Genomic DNA, 19,301 nt, shown 5'->3' on the forward strand with positions numbered 1-19,301 from the left:
AGGTAAAAGTGTTGGTGCTGAGTATATGAAGTTAAAAAAGCAATTGACGGAAGTCTTATATTGACAAAAACAAAGATGAATTCCATCAACTGAAGAAGACTGAAACGTAAAACGTGTCATCGCATTAATAAAGCTATACAAAAAAATTATTTATTTTTTTCGGATGATTCAGTCGACAGCCACGGAGCTGCGCCGCCTTTAACACGAATAACTTATTTGAGGCTACGTGTAGCGTGCCGAGTGATACTGACGTGGCCGGCGAGGTTGAGAAAGAGTCCGTAGCGCAGGTCGATGGGCGTGGGCCGGTCGCAGCGCGCCTGCATGTCCACCACGAAGATGTCGTCTGCGGTGAGGCGGAAGACGAGCACCACCAGGACGGAGCCCGGGAAGCCCTCCTCGCCCGCGGGGCTCAAGTGGCTCATCACCACGCGGTCGTCCACCACGCGCGACTGCCACACCACCTGCCGGCGAAACACACGCATGACGTCACAGCTACCTGGCACATAGCCACGTGGCTGCATGCATGTCTGACACATAACAACCAGCAGGGGACTGGAGGTTCAAAATGGTTCAAATGGCTCTGAGCACTGTGGGACTTAACTTCTGACGTCATAAGTCCCCTAGAACTTGGAACTACTTAAACCTAACTAACCTAAGAACATCACACACATCCATGCACGAGGCAGGACTCGAACCTGCCACCGTAGCGGTCGCGCGGTTCCAGACTGTAGCGCCTAGAACCGCTCGGCCACATCTGCCGGCCTGACTGGAGGGAATGGCACGTTGTCTTACATTATGTTTTCTGCAGCTAGTGTTTTCAGATACCCAGATTTTCGCTGGATGTCCCGATTTTTAGGGGTGTCATGAATCACCCCGCGTAAGGCTTACGCAGGGACGGTCTTTTATCCCCTGCTATTGTAAGAGTTCCAAATACAGGGTATCTCATATCCTTGGGTCAAATGGAAACAGGTTATAGTTGCTCCAGTACAGATTTTATTGAGATAGGGAATCAATGGTAGGATTTTTTTGGTTGTAAGTTCCTATGGGATCAAACTGCTGAGGTCATTGGTCCCTTGGCTTACACACTACTTATCTAATTTAAACTAACTTACGCTAAGGACAAAACACACACACGCGTAGCCGAGGGAGTACTCAAATCTCCAACGGGGGGAGCCGCTACTCCACGGTAGGAAATCCATATTTATTGTGTTTACACATACACAGCGTTCACCGCACAACAACAACGAAGTTCGTAGTAATAAGCGACTACTGCCAGGCTCAATGCATGTATTGCAACAGTGCTTGAAGTTCTGCCGTTCTCTCGCAATTATCCCAAGAGTCTGTGGTACACTGGAACATGCAACGAATGACAGTGTACACTCCTGATCATCAAACAGACATGTTCCTAACACCTGTGCCACATGGCGACCGTAGGCTTCGTGTCCGCAGCTCGTGGTCTCGCGGTCGCGTTCTCGGTTCGTGAGCTCGGGGTCCTGGGTTCGGTTCCCAGCGAGGTGACGGATTTTCACGTACCTCGAGATGACTGGGTGTTTGTGTTCTCCTCATCATTTCATCATCTTTCATGAAAGTGGGCCGGCCGGTGTGGTCGAGCGGTTCTAGGCGCTTCAGTCTGAAACCGTGCGACCGCTACGGTCGCAGGTTCGAATCCTGCCTCGGGCATGGATGTGTGTGCTGTCCTTCCGTTAGTTAGGTTTAAGTAGTTCTAAGTTTAGGGGACTGATGACCTCGGATGTTACGTCCGATAGTGCTCAGAGCCATTTGAATCATTTGAACCATGAAAGTGGCGAGTTTGGACCGAGCAAGGGTTGGGAATTTGTATGGGCGTTTATATCTGCGCAGTTGAGTGCCCCACAAACCAAACATCATCATCATCATCATCGTATGCTTCGCCCCGAAGCATAGACGTGTGCCCCACGCACCCACTGTCCCTGGTGTCAGTTGTACATCACAACAGTCAGCTTGTGATGTGTCCCAGTCAGGTATGTTACTATGGACAGTGCATGACATGCAGTCAAAGATGGAATATAACTCCTCACGAGAGTTGGCAGACATGCATTTAATATGTTATGTGGCAAGATGTAGTGCCCGTAAAGCAACACGAATGTACAGAGAACGCTTTCCTAACAGGAATCTCCATGATATCGACTCACAAGAGCTGAGATCATTCACACAACAGAGAACTGCCGAAGTTCCACGCCAAAGACATGTCCAAACACCAGACTTCGAGCAGATGGTGTTGGATTGTGTGTCCAACCACACGATGAGGCCTCATTCACCTGTGATTGTTCTTTCAACAGCCGCAACGGCTATTTCTGGATTGAGAACAATCTCTACGCCACCCACATCGGTGGCCACCAGCAATGTTTCTCCGTCAACATAAGGGCCGGCCTTGCCAAAGATCACCTAATAGGATCTTATCTGCTGCCCCCCCCCCCCCCCCCCCTGCTCGACCCGGTGTTCTTGCGAGATGTGCTGCCATGGTTCATAGTGACTGTACCGTTTCTTGTCCGCAAAAACTGCGGTCCTGAACAGCATGTACTTTCATCGTAGGGTTGGAATGGGACGTTCTGTCCCATGGCCAGGGCGACCACTCGATCTCACACCTCTTGACTTTGTCCTCTGGGGTTACGTGAAGATGTTGGTGTATGAAACTCCCGTAGAGGAGGAGGGAGACCTGATTTTTAACCAACACAGTTGAGAGTGTCAGCAATGTTACTTGTGATAAGTAAGTCACAAGTAAGGAAGAAGACCTGTTTGCTTAAGTCCAAGCTGTCTGTCTTCTGCTACAACAAAGACTAGGTATCTTTGAGAGAGTACGGCAGAGCTTCATGCACTGTTGCCATGCATGCGTTGAGACTAGCGATCGTCACTTTCAGCTATAACTATCAGCTACTTTCTTGTTATACGGTGTATGCTGTGTATGTCCATAACACAATAAATGTGCATTTTCGACCATTGGTTCCCTATTTCAATGTAACCAGTTGTGGACTCACTTTTTTCTGGCCCCATCCCGCGTCCGCCCATTGATTGGCCGTGGCCTCGACTTCTCTTAGACCGCCGATGAGTACTGCATTTCCGCTCCATGGCGGTGATGACCTTGTGCACCCAACCACTTAATGGTTCAGTGCTTTCGTTTGTAGTGATAAGAACGCGCTTTTAGGTGTGTGCACAACGGACGTCGACGTTCTCAGTTCATGCAGTTACTGAAAATGCGACTGGCAAGTGATTCGTAAACTCACCAGACAAAAAATTAGTCACTCCAGTGCTCAAGCACAGATGAATTGTTACGCCTTTACAGATGGAGCAGTGACAAAGTCACTTGCTCAACCGCACACGCACCGCCTCTAACTGAGTACAAGGCAGAAGCGGCCATCTATACATTTATGTTCCAAGTGGAAATTGTACGTAAGAATGGGTAAATGTAAGGACGTAACAGAGTGGCAAAAAGTGGCAATCGTGTTTGACCGTGCCATGGTGTGAAGTTGCTATATTTGTTGGTGTTTCGCGGCACGCTCTTCAACGTGTCTACAAGTAGGGGTGTATGAGGGCTACCCAGAAGGTAATGCACCTTATCTTTTTCTTCAACAATTCTTTATTGAACATAATGAGAATTACACATACGAAAGCCGGCCGGAGTGGCCGAGCGGTTCTAGACGCTACAGTCTTCAATGTTATCTCCATCCCGTTCTATGGCCTCCCTCCAGCTCGAGACAAGGGCGTGGATGCCCTGTCGGTACCAATCCTTGTCCTGGCGGAGGAGCCAGTGCTTCACTGTGTGAAACGCCCCCTCACTGTTCTCAAAATGTCTTCCACGAAAGGCATCCTTTAATGCCCCAAACACCGTGGAAGTCGGGGGGGGGGGGGGGGGGGGGGGGGGAAGGTCAGGGCTGTCAGTTGTGTGACAGCTGTGGATGTTCTCCCCGACCCCGCAATTCGTGGAGCTCCGCCGAACCGCTTTCTGATGACCTCCTCCTCTGTGCCCAGTGAGTAACTGTACTTTTTAGCAGATGCTCCATAGACCTGTACAAAGTGCGCTTTCTGCTAATGAAAGTCCAGAACAAAAGTAATGTAGCTTCCTAGGCCAAGCAAAACACCAACAAATGGTTCAAATGGCTCTGAGCACTATGGGACTTAACATCTATGGTCATCAGTCCTCTAGAACGTAGAAGTACTTAAAGCTAACTAACCTAAGGACATCACACAACACCCAGCCATCACGAGGCGGAGAAAATCCTTCACCCCGCCGGGAATCGAACCCGGGAACGCGGGCGCGGGAATTGAGAACGCTACCGCACCACCACGAGCTGCGGACAAACACCAACAGTAATAGTTTTCATTGAAAAAGAAAAGGCTGGAAATTTATTGGTTAAACAAAGCAGGGAGGAAGAGCTTGAAGTTAAGCAGTGTGCAAAGGTGATTTCGAATCGTATAATCTGAACGTGTATTCCATAAATAGAAGAGAAATTTACAAGAAGTATGAAATATGCGAAAAAATGAAACTCAGGAAAGTGTGGAAGGAAAATTGTTTGAAAGATCTAGTGTAAGAGGTCCATGATTAAGGAATTTGTTGTTAGCGCACTCGAGTAGATGTAATTTCGATGGATTGCTCACGCGCTGCCTGCGATATGTAAGCTATAAAGAATCTCAGACCAAAGAGCAGTGTTGACCGCAGTAGGAACTGTGTGTTAGTTGAAGTAAGTAGTTGCTAGCAGTCTGGAGTGTGAAGTTGGCTGGGCCGGTCGTGTGGAGCGATGGCGGAGCCTGAGCGTTGTAGTATAAGGTAAAAGCAGCGTTGCGCATATGTAGTATTGTTATATGAAGCCCCATGTAAATGTTAAAAAATCTGTTAATAATAATCTTTCTCATAAAAAGTAACTTTTGACATTCATCTCAATTTAAAGAATTCACTAATTTCTCCAATCCATGGTCATCCCGATTATTGTAAAGAAAAAGCAGTTGTTTCTTTTTGTACATGACAAATCTATCGGCCAGCATTGCATTAGTTTCATATAGGAGCAGATATATAAGCGTTATACGGCGATCTATTTAAGGTAAGATTTTTCAATTTATTCATAATAAATTTTCAGGGCCATGACGCAGCACTGCTGACGTCCTAAATTTACCAGTTTAAATTCACAGTCATTATTGAAAGGCTATAAGTGAGCGACATTTTTATTATTGAGATATTAGTCATTTTTATTATTATTGATAGGTTAAGCAATTTTCCTGTTGGTAGGTTATACTGAATGTGAACGACATAATTATATTTTTTACTGTTGAGAGGTTTAGAAATTTTTCTGTTTTGAGGTTACACTAAAATGTGAATATTATTCATATTTTATTGTGTGGGGAGGTTACACTAGCTGCGCGTAAGAGTCAATGCCCTTTTACCAAGGGAGATCTGCGAGACTGGGTCCTCTCAATTGTGAGTGAGATAAACATTACAGATTTCCAAGAATCTTCCACTTGGTTAAACCGACTCAGGATTTTATACCGAAAAGGAAGTCGCAAAATTATGAAGTTTACTTGAGTTAGCGTATAGAGGAGATGTCATTAAAAGGTTATAGAGAAATTTTTATCTGACGTGAGGACGAAACTTTTTGTTATCCCTTAAAATCTCATGTATAAAGCCAAGCAGTCAGACTTCCTGCAAGAAAAAAAAAAGAGAGAAACTAAGGCTCTTGTGCAGTCAATGAATGCTACGACACATTAGTGTGTAACAATGGCAGTTATATGTGTTTCTGCAGCTCTGCATCTATCTTAAAAAACCTCAAGGCAAAGTAGGACCAAAAATTAAAAAAAAAAAAGAAAAACTGCTGCATAGTTTTGAAAATCAACCAATCAATGTAATAAAATCTGAAAAAATGGTTGCATAAAATAATTCAAATGTGTGTGAAATCTTATGGGACTTAACTGCTAAGGTCATCAGTCCCTAAGCTTACACACTACTTAACCTAAATTATCCTAAAGAACAAACACACACACCCATGCCCTAGGGCAGGGCCGCACAAGGTGCATGCACCGGTGCATCGCACAGTGCAGAGTGCAGAAGACGGCTGCGCTATGTTGACGACGGTGCAGATCCCCCGCTTCTCGGCTTTACGCAACAGCGCTGCCTCTCACTTCCTTAGCTTGTGTCAAAGCTTTTACCCTGTTGTCTTCGTCATTGCCAAATACTAATGTACACTAGGTGGAGAGCTTAGTTTGGTGTACCGGTACAAAAGAGATTTATATAATAACTGTAATGGTAACAATTTTAAATTTGGTTTCAACACAAATGTATCTTCCTATGTGCTCTTTATTTGATTTGCAATTATGCTACTAAGAACAAGAGATTGGCTGACAGCAATTCTGAGAGAATTTTTAAATTACAATTAGAAATACTTTCACGCAATCTAGTTTTTGTACAAGACAAAACAGAAAAAAAAAACCTTTCACATACATAAATGGGACCAAACATAGAAATAATCTTCGCTGCTTCTCTGTGTAACTTGGCAAATTCTGGTAGAATTGGAGAAAACCTTTTGTATTGTAAAACACATCCTTTCGGAGAACATCGCTTTGCAAATCAATTAGTTCGAAATGTAAATCTGAAGCCGCACTTTCAATATCCATCGAAAAAGATTTCACAAAAACATCGAGAATTGGCTGCAAGTAATTAATTTCCTGAAAGAATAACAAAGCCAATGTTAATAAATGAAAGTAATGTAAGCAATTGTATCGAAGTACTAAAATGCCATAGATTTTAATAAACATGTAATGTGTACTATTGGTTTGAATTTAATGTTACACTTGCATATGAAACACAATCTCCTTTATTTATCTGTATGTCATATACCGGCACATTACCTGGAATCGGTCGTTAAACGCATTTTCAAGGGATTGTAGCACCTCGACGTATTTTTCAAAGAGCGCTCCTTCCTGCACAGATGCTGTCAAACAAAAACATAGTACCGTTTTGATTAGAGCGGTTATAGAAATCAGGCTGTTTTAATAAAGGTACAACTTATATCTCGCTTACCTAGTTCAGGAAAGTGTTGCGTATTTTTCTCTGAAAGGTTGTTTTTGAGGAGCTTCAGTTTATGCTGGAAAGCGTTTATTCTGGTCTGCTAAAAATCCTAAATCAGCTACCCATTCAGGGTCATGAAAAAGTCCATTGCTCTCCAAAAGCTGAGCCACTGTGTGGCGTAGTCCAATAATTCGCGAAATCACTTTCCCTTTGCTCAGCCAGCGCACCTCAGCGTGGTAGGGAATATCTGGATACTCCACTTCAAAGGAAATCAAAAATTATTTGAATTGACGATGAGTGAGTCCATGAGAACGAATGTAGTTCACGATACGCACCACCACTTGAAGACCGATAACTTTCGCACAAAGAGCCTCTTGGTGTGCAAAACAATGAACGGAAGGTAAATTCGGCATGTTAATTTTTTTCCACAGTAGGCCAATAAACCATTTGCTTTACTGCACATTACTGTGGTTACGGAAAACAGCTTTTCCCAAGGGAATCCTATTCCTTCAGCTGCCATTTCAACAGCTGCTAAAATATCCGCCCCTGTAACAGTGTCCTTCAACGAAATCATATCCAGGAGCTCTTCCGTTACATGTAGGTCGTCGTCCACGCCACGCAAAAATGTTGCTAACTGAGCCGTGTCGTTAATATCCGTGGACTCATCAAGTGCGATGGAGTACGCTAGGGAGTTTTAAATTTTGGCTACCAGTTGTTCATGCAAATTCTCAGCAATGTCGTTGATTCTCCGATGTATTGTCATTCTGGAAAGTGGTATTCTGCTGTACGTGGGAGCTAATGTGGGATTCATTGTCTGTACTACGTCCAACATAATGTTTTTTTATTAATGGCCCGTCCATAAATGGTCTCCCAGCTCTTGCTAAACGTAGAGCAACGTTGTAACTAGCTCTGAGAGTCCTTTCGCAACACCCCTCATCTTCTTCACCCTAAAGCAGAGGAAAAAGATACGTTAGAAATAATTTATGCGAAAACAAAAATTAAGGAATCTAAACAAATGTTATGTCGTTTCGCATGACCTTTAACCAAAATATACATGCTAAAGTATTTGCAACAAACCTTGTTTGTAGATACAGAATTCTCTTCTGCAAGAGTTTGCAACTTCCGTAATTCTTCCTCTCTGGCATCCCCTGTTATATCATTATACTTTTCTGAATGCAATTTGCTGTAGTGCCTTTCAATAGACGATTTTCTGACACACGTAATTAGTGTGCCGCAGATTAGACATTTGGCTTTATCGTCACAACGCACAAAAATTCCGGTTTAAATTGAGTTTCGGCAATTTTCCTTTTTTGGGGGGGGGGGGGGGGGGGAGAGCGGATGGTTCCATTATTCCTGTAATTGTCTTGCGCTTACGTATTCTAATGTTGACTAAGCCGTCTGGCAGCGCATTCGGCAGCGCACAGCGTCGGCCTCACCTAGCAAGCCGAGTTGAGGCGAAGTTAGACTCTGTGGCTGGTCGGACTCGTTGTTGGAAGTTAATCGCAAGTACTGTTGGGCAGTTGGAAGTTGGTCAACAGCAGTGATGGAATTACTGTTGGACAGTTGGAGGTGAACAGCCAGCAGTGATGGATGTTAGATGTGAGAAGTTAGCGTTGATGGAGGGCTAACGTTCTGTACATATTCGACTTGGAGAATGAATATTATAATGATTATATACCTTTGTACTAGATGTCAATGACGATTTATATTGGTGTTTGAACTGGAAGTCACATTATTAAGGTAAAAACATTATTTGGTTTGCGACAAAATCTTTCCTTTGCTAACCACATGCCTATTAGTAGTGGCTTTAGTAGTTAGAATCTTTTATTTAGCTGGCAATATCGACGCTCTCTGTATTGCAGTAGTTCGCATAATGAAGATTTTTGGGGGTGAGTGCTTAATGAAATGTATAAGTTATTGTCAGGATTGCTTTTTATTCAGGGCCATTCTTTTGTCTTAGTTATTTGAAGTCAGGTTGTAATTTTTTTGAGCAGTCAGATTGCGTTGCGCTAGAATATTGTGGGTCAGTGTTGACATGATAAGAAAAAGTAAGGAGAAAGTAGGGTCAGTACGGTCTGTTTCACTCAGCTGTTTCAGAATGAAATAATGTAGAAGTTTCATCTTCTCAGTCATTCTGTAATTTAAGCACAGACACACTCATTTAAATAAAGAAGTTTCAGCATTTTTCAGAAAATAGTCGGGCAATACAATTTTCGACAGCTCTTTGTTATTTCAGGATATCTGCGAGACATTCGTTTGTGCATTGTCAGTTTGCGTCACCACATCTTACGCATCTGATCGAGCATGCCCGGTATGCAGAAAAATGGCCATGATCATTTCGTACTCCATCCAAATTAATAAATAAAACTAGTATTTGCTGTGAAGTGACCGCATGCAATAGTTCTTTATTTATCAGGTGTGTAGGGAAAATGTAGCCACTTAGAAATTTCGTACTGACTACAGGGAATAACAAAGAAAAGTTTTAACGGTGGATTTCCTTTTGTGTGCTCTTTCCGTGTGAAAAATTTCACGGTACGTCGGATTGGACCAGTCCCTTGTTCAGGTTCCCCTCGGGCAGTTGCAGCTTGTACAGGCAAAGTCCTTGCCCCATGCGTTCGGCCGGAGTACGTAACTGACTGTCCGTGCATCAACTGTTTGGCCACCCCTGCCAAGCTACGCCCGTGGGCGACCGGTAGGATGCCAGCACGAACTCGAGCTGGAACAGTCTACTGCGTGGCACTTTAATATTACTAGTACGCTTCGTGCACATAATACCAACACGACGGTAGCAATCTACGCGGATGACACTGCCATCCTCGCGCAAGATTGGAAGCCGTCTAACATTAACTCACGACTACAGACCGCACTCAGAACGGCGGAGCCTTGGCTGGTGAAATGGCGTGTTAAAGTAAATCTCGACAAGTGCGAGGCCGTTCTGTTCACTAGAAGACCGAAGCAACTGCGCAAACACCAGTACTGCAACCCAATAACACTACACACACGCCCAATACGTTTCCACGAGAAGGTCAAATACCTCTGTGTCTGGCTGGACAGGAAACTACTCTGGGGGGACCACAACTATCATGTGACCAACAAAGCAAACGCGAGGCTCAAACAACTCTACCCTATGCTTCACAGGCGTAGCACACTGAACAGGAGGGTGTCTAGGTCCATGTACATGACACTTATTAGACCCCTGATGACATACGCAGCCCCTGTCTGGGGATACGCTGCGCCAACTCGCCTGCGCCGTCTGCAGCTCATACAGAACGAAGTACTCAAAATCATAAGCAACGCTCCGCGCTACACACGCATCGCGGACCTTCACCAGGAATACCGGCTAGATACCATCTTGCAGGTATTCCAAAAACTCTCCACACGACTGTACAATAACACGAGACACTCGCGCAACCCGTTTATTCTTTCTCTGGGTAACTACGACCACAACCATAGATGGAAGCATAACAGACCAAAGACATTACTGGCTAGGAACTAAACATCTATGGTCCATAGAACGCTAACACGACAGTACTGGCGAGCCCCTGCAACACAGATATTATTGGGAACCCAGATGTGCGACCAGCCGAAAATCAGGCAACCGCAGGGAAACCGTACTGTACACAGCACGCAAACCAGCCACATACTCCCCCTACACCGTCTGTGAGCCGATCTATGACCGATCGCCCACTAATCTACAACGACCTTTAACTGTTGCAGGGACGCAGCAACCGCAGCAAGCGCCGCAACACGCTCCAACAACGACAAAGGTAACGATGCACGATACCTCGAACTAACACAACCACACCTTGCATGCACTGTCGCAGATAGCAAGCCGCTACTGCCCTCGCTACCCGTCCTACTGTCGCAGAGGTTTTTTTCCCTTGGCTCTTGCCTTGGCACTTTTTTTTCCTCTGCCCTTACAACCGCTACCCTTCAATCGTTTTCGACCACTTCTATCTCCTGATGGACCATGTTAATGAGTAATCTTACCCAGACGCATGGACAACATCACAGCCCGCATCCTGTGACGCCTGACTCAAAAAACTAACATGTTTACGGAGGTGACAGTAGAACTTTTGGTTTGGTCACCACGTTGGTGTGGGCGTGGAGGGGCCCCATCATTTAAAAAATCCGAGATTTCTCGTGCTTTAACAATACCAGCTCGCGCGGTATGAGTCGTACTCAGGCAAAGGACTCGCTGTTAAGAATACCTTGTCGAAGCCCCAGAAGCCACCGTGGCAGCAGTGCGAGCCCTCGTTCCGCGACACGAACACGGGCAGCCCGTCCAAGCGGAAGCGGCCCCTCCAGATCCTGTTGGCGACTCGGCCCCTCACCCCGCTGCCCATCACCTTCTGATATTTGATGTAGTCTGCAAAACCAGCAACAAGTCACACCTCCTGTCCTGGTGAGCAACACTAAGCATTCAATAACCAGCAGTTTTGAATGGAACTAACAGACATACTACATGCTTGATCTAGATTTGTACCCACATCCTATCTTTCAGCGGATAGTTTTGTTGTTATTCCTTTTATACCTCTGGAATGTTTCGATCACAACCATACTAAACGCAAAATGAATTAACATAAAGTCTATCATAAACCATAATACTGCTAATTCGTCTCTATTTCTTCCATGCAAGGCAATTCAGAACTAACGTTGCAACTCAGGACCTTTTCCACAAAAGCCAACAGCTACAAAAGAAAAAATTCAGGAAAAACATTTTATTAAATTACTTGAACTATAGACATTGCCGATGATTTACAAAATTATATTTCACAAATAAATTGTTGAACAACGGTGCAAAAACATTTACATGGAGTTTCAGTTGCAAATGAAAATTTTGAAGGCCCGCATCTCGTGGTCGTGCGGTAGCGTTTTCGCTTCCCACGCCCGGGTTCCTGGGTTCGATTCCCGGCGGGGTCAGGGATTTTCTCTGCCTCGTGATGGTTGGGTGTTGTGTGCTGTCCTTAGGTTAGTTAGGTTTAAGTAGTTCTAAGTTCTAGAGGACTGATGATCATAGATGTTAAGTCCCATAGTGCTCAGAGCCATTTGAACCATTTTTTGAAAATTTTGAAGAAATCACGACTATTTCCAAAACTGAACATCTACAGATTAATTATTTTACAACAGTTACGTCCTAGTTTATTTTATCCCAATGAACAAATACTAATTTAATAAATTGGTTCACTAAGGTACTACATTATCTTCATTGACATGTTCCCCACAACACACTAGGACAAGTGTGTCCAACCCGCGACTCGTGAGCTGCATATGGCCCAAAGCAAGTACCTGTGCGGCCAAAGAAGTGAGCATCCACGACACGATCGATTAAAAAAATCCGTTAATGTAATGTTGTGATAAATTGAATGTTTCCAATTTGAAACTTCCGCCATTCCTTGCTATTCTCTCATTCGTATGCCCCGTTCTCTCTCTCTCTCTCTCTCTCTCTCTCTCTCTCTCTGTCTGTCTCTGTCTCTGTCTCTGTCTCTGTCTCTGTCTCTCTCTCCTCTCTCTCTCTCTCTCTCTCTCTCTCTCTCTCTCTCTCTCTCTCTCTCTCTCTCTCTCTCCCAGTGATTATTGTTGGTGTTACGTATTTTACGTGCGCCTCAAAAACACTGGTCTTCTTCTAGAGTGGCCCAAGTAAGCGCAAAGGTTTTCTGTGTAGCACCTGATACATTTTTTAAGCTGCTGATTATCTCTCACTTTTTTTCATTTCTATTGCAGCGTCAGATATGAAAAGAAATGTATTTTATGTTTTCGGTACTTGGCTTCTGGATGCTCTTTTGCTGACTTTCACTACACCTATTGCTTGAGAAAGGCAACAAATATGTCAAGCGATATGGATCAAGATGAAAGCAGAATACCTCCTCAAACCGACGACAGAATTTTGGTTAGATATAGCTGAAAAATTTGAATCCCGAGCAAATTTTCTCATATTATAGAAGTTATAAACGGGAATCATATAAGTGTAATACAATCAAGCAGCACAAGATCGCTTTATTACAATTATAAACGGTTTTCTCAAGAGTTTTAATGTCGCTCTGTGACAGCTGCTATAAATACGTGTGTCGATGTTGAGGCAGATGAAAAATATAGTGATTCGTCCGATTTCAAAGATTCTTTCTTCTATAAACAACTGACGGATGTAAATCTAGAAATACCTAAAGATGAGGAAATAGAACGTATTAATGACAAAATTCCTTTTTCATTGTTGTTGAAGAGCCATTCAGCCTGTCAGAATATATTTTTAAAATGGTTCAAATGGCTCTGAGCACTATGGGACTTAACTACTGTGGTCATCAGTCCCCTAGAACTTAGAACTACTTGAACCTAACTAACCTAAGGACATCACACACATCCATGCCCGTGGCAGGATTCGAACCTGCGTCCGTAGCAGTCGCGCGGTTCCGGACTGCGCGCCTAGAACCGCTAGACCACCGCGGCCGGCAGAATATATTTTAACCCTATCCAGGAAATAACTAAAGTAAAAACAAATTAATATTTAATTATCGGCTCCTGGGAACTGGATTCAACGTACACAACTCGACAGTCGAGTCAGTGATCGACTTCACCTCTCCCAGTGAAGGAGTCTCATTACTGTCAGTAAAATCAGCTAATAAAGCTTACACACTGATCAGCTTACAGGCCCTTACAAATCAACATAACAAAACCGATCGTGAAGCCGTGGATAATTTCTGGAAAACTCTCGATTAAGAAACCGACAAAATACCAAGGCACAATGTTAAAATCTTATTCATCGATTTTAACGCACATCCAGGAAAAGAGAGAAAATTCAGAGATATAACAGACCCTTATACCAAACACAAACGTACCAGCAAGAATGGTGAGAAACTAATTAACCTCTGCAGGAACTTTGGACTTAAAGTTATGAGCACCCAGTTTCAAAATCTACACGCAAGATAACCACACTGAGATCGCAGGCGAATACCAAATTGATCACTTCGCGATTTCGAAGGAAAATACGAAAGAAATTCTAAATGTCAGACCTTGTAAAGGCGCTTTTGAATAAGACCATCGTTTCTTACAAATAAAGACAAATTTTCAATTCAATAGAATTAAAAAATATCCACCCAAAAACATGAAGCCAGATCCGAAATACCTCAAACTCAACAAAGCATAAATCATCAAACAAATTCGTCAGGAAAAACCGACAGACTGGAAGTAACTAACAAGGAAAATTCACGGAGCCATGAAACTAGGACAACCCCATCGCACCAGAAAACATCGCTGCTGGACAACAGTCTGCGATCAGGCAATAGACAAGCAAATAACAGCCTGGAAAAAACTCAACAGCCACAAAACCGAGGAAAACTAGCACAACTTTCTTAGATGGTTCAAATGGCTCTGAGCACTATGGGACTTAACATCTGAGGTCATCAGTCCCCTAGAACTTAGAACTACTTAAACCTTACTAATCTAAGGACATCACACACATCCATCCCGAGGCAGCATTCGAACCTGCGACCGTAGTAGACGCGCGGTTCCAGACTGAAGCGCCTAGAACCGCGCCAACTTTCTTAGAACTCGGAAACAGACTGCAAAGGTGATTCGAAAAGAAAAACGAGGGTATGACAACAATAGACACTACGAAGTCCAACAGTATTTAAATAAAAATAACACAAGAAATTTCTAAAAGACGTTTAGAGAAAACCTACAGGGATACCAAGCACCCAGTCCGTGCTTCAAAACACCTGACAGCTCATTGGAAACCAACTCAAAAAACAACTGCAAAATGTTAGCCCACTATTTCTGCTCAATTCTTAACTGTAAACAACCACAGGAAAAGCTTGACTTCACACTCCCAGTATTCACACACCTGGATTCAAAAGCCTCAGATCTCGCAGAAATTACGGTGATAATCAAGCAAGAATAACAAAGCACCAGGAGAAGATGAGGTTATCACAGAACTCTTGAAACTGAACGATCCCACACTGTCACAGAAACTTCGTCACATAATCTCAGACATATAGGAGACGGAGGAAATACCAGAAGACTGGAAATGCGCTCTGACCCACCCGTTACATAAAAGGGTGACAAGACCGACATCAACAACTACAGTGTAATCTCCCTGATCCCAGTGGTGTACAATATCCTCTCCAAAGCACTTCTAAACAGAATAGAACCCCAGGCGAATCCACTACTTGATGAATACCAGGCCGGATTCAGGAAAGGGCGACTATGTGCGAAACAGATCTGGAGCCTAAAGACGATACCACAATTGAGGAAATACGGGAATACAATAGTTACATTCATCGATTACTGGAAAACTTATTATTCAATGGACCGCGAAACCCTCTTTAAAATCATGGAAGAATTCGGAATCGACCGAAAGACCCAGAAAATCACAGAACAGACACTTACAAGAACAACCAGTGCGTTGTGTTTGAAATTACCCTACAGAAACTGGCTGCCGCTTACCCGGCAAACGTCGCGGCACGAGACTAGTGCGTTGTTGCCCTCAGTGAACTGTAATACGACACTCTGGTGTTGGTTCTCTGTAGCTTTTTTAGTGTACTGTTGAAAGTCAGACGTTTTGTAAAATTTGATATTCTATGTTTAATAAAGTCGTAATGAGCTGAACAAGAACAATAATTGTAGCTATATCTGAAGAATATTGGATTATACACCATAGTTTCTTCTGTATAGACGTTCGGACAGACGGACTTCGGTAGCAATCCTAGAGTCTGCGCACGGTCAGAACTTTCCTGAGAGAATTTTTATTCACCGTAAAAGTGTTTTCCTTCTTTTGAGGTTTTCCTAGGTCGAATAATGGTAACCAGATTCCATTGTGATCCATTATGTCAAATTTTTTCATACACCAACATACAATTTTCCTTAATTATTAAATGCACCTTCCTAGATACACTGAACTAGAATTATTACTAAAATTGTTTTGTTGGGCATGTTATCTTTTTTTTCAAATACTCAATTTTTTGATAGAATTTTGTAAATAAATGAACATAAGAACAAAACAACAAAGGATATTTTAATTATTCTAGTTCCATATGTGTTGAATCTCACACTTGGCATACTGTGAAAATTTCATGCCTTTACCATCAGCACGTTTTTACGAAACGAGTCATTTATTGCAAAAAATGTAGTTCAGAGATATTGAGATTTAAAACTTTTTTTAAAACAAATTCTTACACATACTTACATTTCTGCATCTTTTATGCACTAGAATTGCCCTGGCCCAAAGTCTGTCTTCTTCAGTGTCACAACAGCTCAGTGCTTGCCCCCTCCTTTTCTTTGTTGCTGCTTTTGTCATTTGCTGAGCAGCTAACTCTGCTTCACATACACGATGTTAATCCAGTTCCCACAGTACTTAAGCAGTGTTCTGTCCAAATCTTACCCCTAAGTTCTCCAGAACATTAAGTCTTTCATAGTTTCCACCACTAAAAGTTATTACAGCATCAGACACTGCTAACTTTACAGCCATAAGGCCAACAAATACATTTTTACACACAACACCACACAACATTATTGACGGGCTCATTCACATTCTGGGTCTTCCGATGTAAATTCTTGCTTTAGTATCTCAGGATTAACCAAATCTCTGTAAATAGGTTCGGTTGGCTCGATTACTGCTAAAGGAAGCGAATGTTTTATATGTAAACTCATGCAGGGTGCCAGAAAATTCAGCTATATTTACACCACGTGTTTGGTGGAGGTGTACACAAAGCATAACATGGCTTTTCATCGGTTGATATTCGATGAAAGAAAGTGCTTCACCCAGCTCTTTTCACGTTCTCGAAATTGCCACAGTTATCTGTAATGCCCTATACTTAGTCATTTTACTTGCTCCGCTGGATTAGCCGAGTGGTATGCCGGCATGGTAACTCATCGTGTTCGGTCAGAGAGTTAGCTGCCCTCTGTAATAAAACAAACTGAGTTAATGGATCAACGACGAGCTGAAATGGGTGTCTTGCGACGTCCGCCCCGAGCAGATACAACGAACGAAAAAAAAGCCGAATGAAAAAAGCCGGCACGGTAGCTCATCGTTTTCGGTCAGTGGGTTAGCTGCCCTCTGCAATAAAAAACTTAGTCAGTGGCTCAAGACTGAACTTCAACTGGTGTCATGGGACATCCGCACCAGAAAAAAAATCAGTCTAAGGCGTTGCAGTCATGGACTGTGTGGCTGGTCCTGGCAGAGGTTCGAGTCCTCCCTCGGGCATGGGTGTGTGTGTTTGTCCTTAGGATAATTTAGGGTAAGTAGTGTGTAAGCTTAGGGACTGATGACCTTAACAGTTAAGTCCCATATGGTTTCACACACGTTTGAACATTTTTTTTTCATTTTATTTACCTATATATAGCAATAGAAGTTACCTTACTACAAAAATAGCCAACATCACACTACTTTCAACAAAAACTAGTATCAGAAACAAAAGACTGATTTGTTTATTCGTAATGCCAACGTCTGAGACGTAGCAGTAGGCACAAAACAAAGCAATTCAGAGCGTTCTAGACTGGTTAGTTCCCAAGATATGACTGCTCAACTGTGGCAGTATATGCGTAGCCGCGAAATTTGACACACACGCCAACATCCAAAATATTATTTGAAGGTCTCAGAGTATTGTCTGACTTTAATGTATTATATAGCAAAATGTTCAGGAAAGTCCAAAGCACATTATGGAGTAGAAAACAGAAATTGTCAAATTTCAAAGACTTTACGTACAATGTACCCTTAAAATTACGGATCAAATACTGTGGCGTACTGAAGCTTCAGTCTGAAAATGGCAGGAAGCAATACCGGCGAAATGAGAGAAAGCGAAAGAATGAAGTTTATGCGGCTGCACGACCGAAATCTAACGGACGGACCCGCGAAACAGTTCGGCAGCAGAGGCGGCGGACTGACCGTGCAGGTTCTGGGCGCAGAGCAGGACGTCGTGCAGCACGCCGCGCTTGTCCGGGGCGCGCACGCGCACCACGGCGGCGCCGTAGCTGACGAGCTGCACGCTCAGCCCCGAGGGGCTGGAGAGCGTGTAGCGGCGCACCACGGCCGGCGTGCCCGTCAGCGGGTCGCGCACGCTGCCCCACCCGTCCTCCACGATGCTGACGTGGGGGGGCTCGGGCGGAGGCGGCGGGGGCGTCGGCGGCGGCGGCTCTTCTGCCACGGAAACAGCAGAACCTGCCGAAGCAGCAACGTCACTTTGCATTAGGTGCGATTCGAACTTAGCGACTCCGAGGCGGGACCGTACCAGTAGGCGACCAGAAACGATAATGCATTACAGAACTCAATCAACCAGTAAGTACACTGCTGCCCATTACAATTGCCACACCACAAAGATGACGTGCTACAGACGCGAAATTTAACCGACAGGATGAAGATGCTGTGATATGCAAATGATCACCATTTCAGAGCATTCACACAAGGTTGGCGCTGGTGGCGACACCTACAACGTGCTGAAATGAGGAAACTTTCCAACTGATTTCCCATACACAAACAGCAGTTGACCGGCGTAGCCTGGTGAAACGTGGTTGTGATGTCTCGTGCAAGGAGGAGAAATGCGTACCATCACGTTTCCGACTTTGATAAAGGTCGGATTGTAGCCTATCGCGATTGCGGTTTATCGTATCGCGACATTGCTGCTCCCGTTGGTCGAGATCCAATGACTGTTAGCAGAGTATGGAAGCGGTGGGTTCTGGAGGGTAATACGGAACGCCGTGCTGGATCCCGAAGGCATCGTATCGCCAGTGGTGGAGATGACAGGCATCTTATCCGCATGGCTGTAACGGATAGTGAAGCCACGTCTCGATCCCCGAGTCAACAGATGGGGCCGTTTGCAACTTCATTCCCGACGCCCATGGCGAGGTTTACCTTTGCAACCACCACACCATTCAGTGCGGTACAGATGGGTCCAACAACTTCCCGAATGGACCACTCGGGATTGCCATCATGTTCTCTTCACCGATGACTGTCGAATAACCCTTCAACCAGACAATCGTCGGAGACGTGTTTGGAGGCAATCCGGTCAAGCTGAACGCCTTAGACGCACTGTGCAGCAAGTGCAGCAAGGTGGAGGTTTCCTGCTGTTCTGGGGTGGCATTATGTGGGGCCGACGAACGCCCCTGGTGGTCACGGAAGACGCCGTAATGGCTGTATGATGCGTGAATGTCATCCTCCGATGAATAGTGCAACCATAACTGGCGGGGCATTCGTCTTCATGGATGACAATTCGCGCCCCCATCGTGCCCATCTTGTGAATGACTTCATTCAGGATAACGACATCGCTCGACTAGAGCGGACAGC

General features: G+C 44.2%; 1 protein-coding gene across 1 annotated transcript; it reads right to left on the bottom strand.

Moving 5' to 3' along the window:
• Window positions 1–212: 212 nt before the first annotated feature.
• On the bottom strand, window positions 213–18,207 carry LOC126285068 (galactose mutarotase-like). The gene is made up of 3 exons (XM_049984391.1): window positions 17,907–18,207; window positions 11,242–11,399; window positions 213–461 (listed from the first exon to the last, which is right to left on the bottom strand). The coding sequence occupies exons 1-3, from the start codon at window positions 18,205–18,207 to the stop codon at window positions 213–215; spliced, it is 708 nt and encodes a 235-aa protein (XP_049840348.1).
• Window positions 18,208–19,301: the final 1,094 nt, after the last annotated feature.

Source organism: Schistocerca gregaria, chromosome 8, assembly GCF_023897955.1.
Source record: "Schistocerca gregaria isolate iqSchGreg1 chromosome 8, iqSchGreg1.2, whole genome shotgun sequence".
Classification (NCBI taxonomy): domain Eukaryota; kingdom Metazoa; phylum Arthropoda; class Insecta; order Orthoptera; family Acrididae; genus Schistocerca; species Schistocerca gregaria.

Bases quoted from the DNA above. Each gene is read 5' to 3' on its own strand.
- LOC126285068 (XM_049984391.1), bottom strand. From the start codon at position 18,207: ATGCAAAGTGACGTTGCTGCTTCGGCAGGTTCTGCTGTTTCCGTGGCA. The intron at 11,400-17,906 runs GTCAGTCCGCCG...CTGGTTTTGCAG, and splicing joins CTGCGCCCAGAACCTGCACG to ACTACATCAAATATCAGAAG. The intron at 462-11,241 runs GTATTCTTAACA...TTTCGCCGGCAG, and splicing joins GCTTCTGGGGCTTCGACAAG to GTGGTGTGGCAGTCGCGCGT.